Raw genomic sequence first — 2533 nt, 5'->3', positions numbered from 1 at the left:
AAATGATTGAGTAAATTCACAACTCCACCATTTTCCCACATCTCTTTCAACATTTGTCATTTTGTCCTTTTGTCATTTTAGCCAAACTGATGGGTATAAGTTGATATTTCCAAATTGTTTTAGTTTACATTTCTCTAATCAGCAGTGATTTAAAGCTTTTTTTCATATACTTTTACATGGCTTTGATTTCTTCAGCAAAAAATTGTTTGCTCAGCCTCAGGCGCCTCTTTCTTGGGCCTGGCAGTTGGGGATTGTTGCTGCTGAGGGGAGTCTGGTGGTCTTAAGGCGAGGAGCCCCCAACCCCCCCCCCCGCCCATGGGGGGGGCCATGACGGGACTACTGTGGAGACATCTTTTTTGAATTTCTAAGACCAGGTTCACAGATGATGCCTACATAGATGACTGAGAGCAGTTGGGCTGAATGCTTCATTGCTGAGCCAGTCACTCAGGTCTCCTGGCTGTCTTGGTTGCTATGGGAGATTGGAGGACTATTACAGTGCCAATCCCTTCATCAGAAAGCAAAAATATTTCTCAGTTTACCTCAGAAGCTAATATGTCTCCTTCAAGTTTATACTCACAGCAAATTCTGTGTGCTTCACTACCTTTGGCAAAGAATGTGCACAATTTTTTCAGGGCTTTCTGCACAGAAGAGAATGTTGACCAGAGTATATCCTATCTTGATCAGGAGCTGACTACTTTAGGTTTTCCTTCATTATATGAAGAGTCCAAAGGTAAAGAGGTTAAAAGAGACTTAAATATAGTTGCAGTTTTAAATTGTATCCATGAACTACTTGTACTTCATCGAAAGAACCTCCTAGCTCAGGAAAATGTGGAATCGCAGAATTTGAAACTGGGAAGTGATATGGACCATCTACAGAACTGCTATTCCAAGCTGAAGGAACAACTAGAAACATCTAGGAGGGAAATGATTGGGCTTCAGGAGAGAGACAGACAGCTACAAGGCAAGAACAGAAATTTGCACCAGTTACTTAAAAATGAGAAGGATGAGGTACAAAAATTACAGAATATCATTTCGAGTCGGGCAACTCAGTATAATCATGATATGAAGAGAAAAGAACGTGAATATAACAAGCTAAAGGAACGTCTTCATCAACTTGTTATGAATAAAAAGGATAAAAAAACAGCTATGGATATTTTAAATTGTGTAGGGAGAGCAGATGGAAAGAGAGGTGCTTGGAGAACTGGCAAAACTGAAGCTAGGAATGAAGAAGAAATGTATAAAATTCTGTTGAGTGACTATGAACAACGCCAGAAGCAAATTCTATTAGAAAATGCTGAACTCAAGAAAGTCCTTCAGCAAATGAAAAAGGAAATGATTTCTCTTTTGACACCACAAAAGCAAAAACCTAAAGAAAAAGCTGAAGACAGTTCAGGGACTGTACTGTCAGATGTTGAAGAAGATACTTCAGAACTAAGTAAAGAAAATATGTGGGAACTCTCTTGTGAAACTGTGAGAGAGCAACTTACTAATAGCATTAGGAAACAGTGGCGGATTTTGAAAAGTCATGTTGAAAAACTTGATAATCAAGTATCAAGGGTGCATTTAAGAGGCTTTAAGGATGAAGAAGTTATCTCAAGACAGGATCATGAGCAAGAAACTGAAAAACTGGAGTTGGAAATTCAGCAGTGTAAAGAAATGATCCAGACTCAGCAACAGCTTTTACAGCAGCAGTTCACTGCATGTGATGATGACACCTCCTCATTATTACAAGATTGTTATTTACTGGAAGAAAAAGAGCGTCTTGAAGAAGAATGGGCCTTATTTAAAGAACAAAAAAAGAACTTTGATAAAGAAAGACGGAGTTTTACTGAAGCTGCTATCCGACTAGGACTAGAGAGACAGGCCTTTGAAGAAGACCGAGCTGGTTGGCTAAAGCAACAGTTTTTAACCATGACTTCCTTTGACCATAAGAACTCAGAAAATGGGAAACCTCAAAGTGCCTTCTCAGAAAGTTCTGATCAGGACAATCTAACACTGCACTCCGAGCCTTCAGTATGCACATCTAAAATCACTAAATCTCTTCCTGCTTCCCCTTCTACTTCAGAACTTTTCCAGACAGTTCAACATATATCAGAAAATAGGAAGACAAGGAACATACATCAATCTACTAAATTTGCTTGGTGAAGAAGAGTCAGTCTGAGGATGATGTGTAATTTTAGATTTCCCTACCTTTTCCCCTTATCTCAACCTAAGATACTTTTTAAGATTTTCATTCTGTTTGTTCTTTGACTTCATTTACTATGCTTTGGGTTGGACTTTTTCCCAATGGACTGGTAAGAAAATGCCTGATATATGCTAGAGGGAAAGAATGATCAAAGCAAAAGAGAAGGTAGGGAAGTTGTAGCAGAGACAACTGCTGGTAGAAATTGGTACTAGGGAGAAAGCTGACTGCTATGTCCTGAGCCTTAGAAAAGAGGTGAGTGTGGGGTACAAACCACTCTGAACAGAAACTAGGGTGCTGTGGGGAGCATTCTGATTGAAGGGAAGAGGGGATCTGAGTGAGAGCAGTCTC

At 39.6% G+C, this 2533-nt stretch overlaps 1 protein-coding gene across 1 annotated transcript; it reads left to right on the top strand.

Moving 5' to 3' along the window:
- The first annotated feature begins 214 nt into the window (after window positions 1-214).
- On the top strand, window positions 215-2233 carry LOC130455060 (afadin- and alpha-actinin-binding protein-like). The gene has a single exon (XM_056802680.1). It carries the CDS (start codon window positions 472-474, stop codon window positions 2143-2145), a length of 1674 nt encoding a protein of 557 aa, XP_056658658.1. The 5' UTR covers window positions 215-471; the 3' UTR covers window positions 2146-2233.
- Window positions 2234-2533: the final 300 nt, after the last annotated feature.

Source organism: Monodelphis domestica, chromosome 6, assembly GCF_027887165.1.
Source record: "Monodelphis domestica isolate mMonDom1 chromosome 6, mMonDom1.pri, whole genome shotgun sequence".
Classification (NCBI taxonomy): domain Eukaryota; kingdom Metazoa; phylum Chordata; class Mammalia; order Didelphimorphia; family Didelphidae; genus Monodelphis; species Monodelphis domestica.
Note: the sequence above shows the minus strand (reverse complement) of the source record. Positions and strands in the feature narration are given on the sequence as shown.

What these genes read in the sequence shown, in the direction of transcription:
- LOC130455060 (XM_056802680.1), top strand. Translation starts at nt 472, where the DNA reads ATGGGAGATTGGAGGACTATTACAGTGCCAATCCCTTCATCAGAAAGC.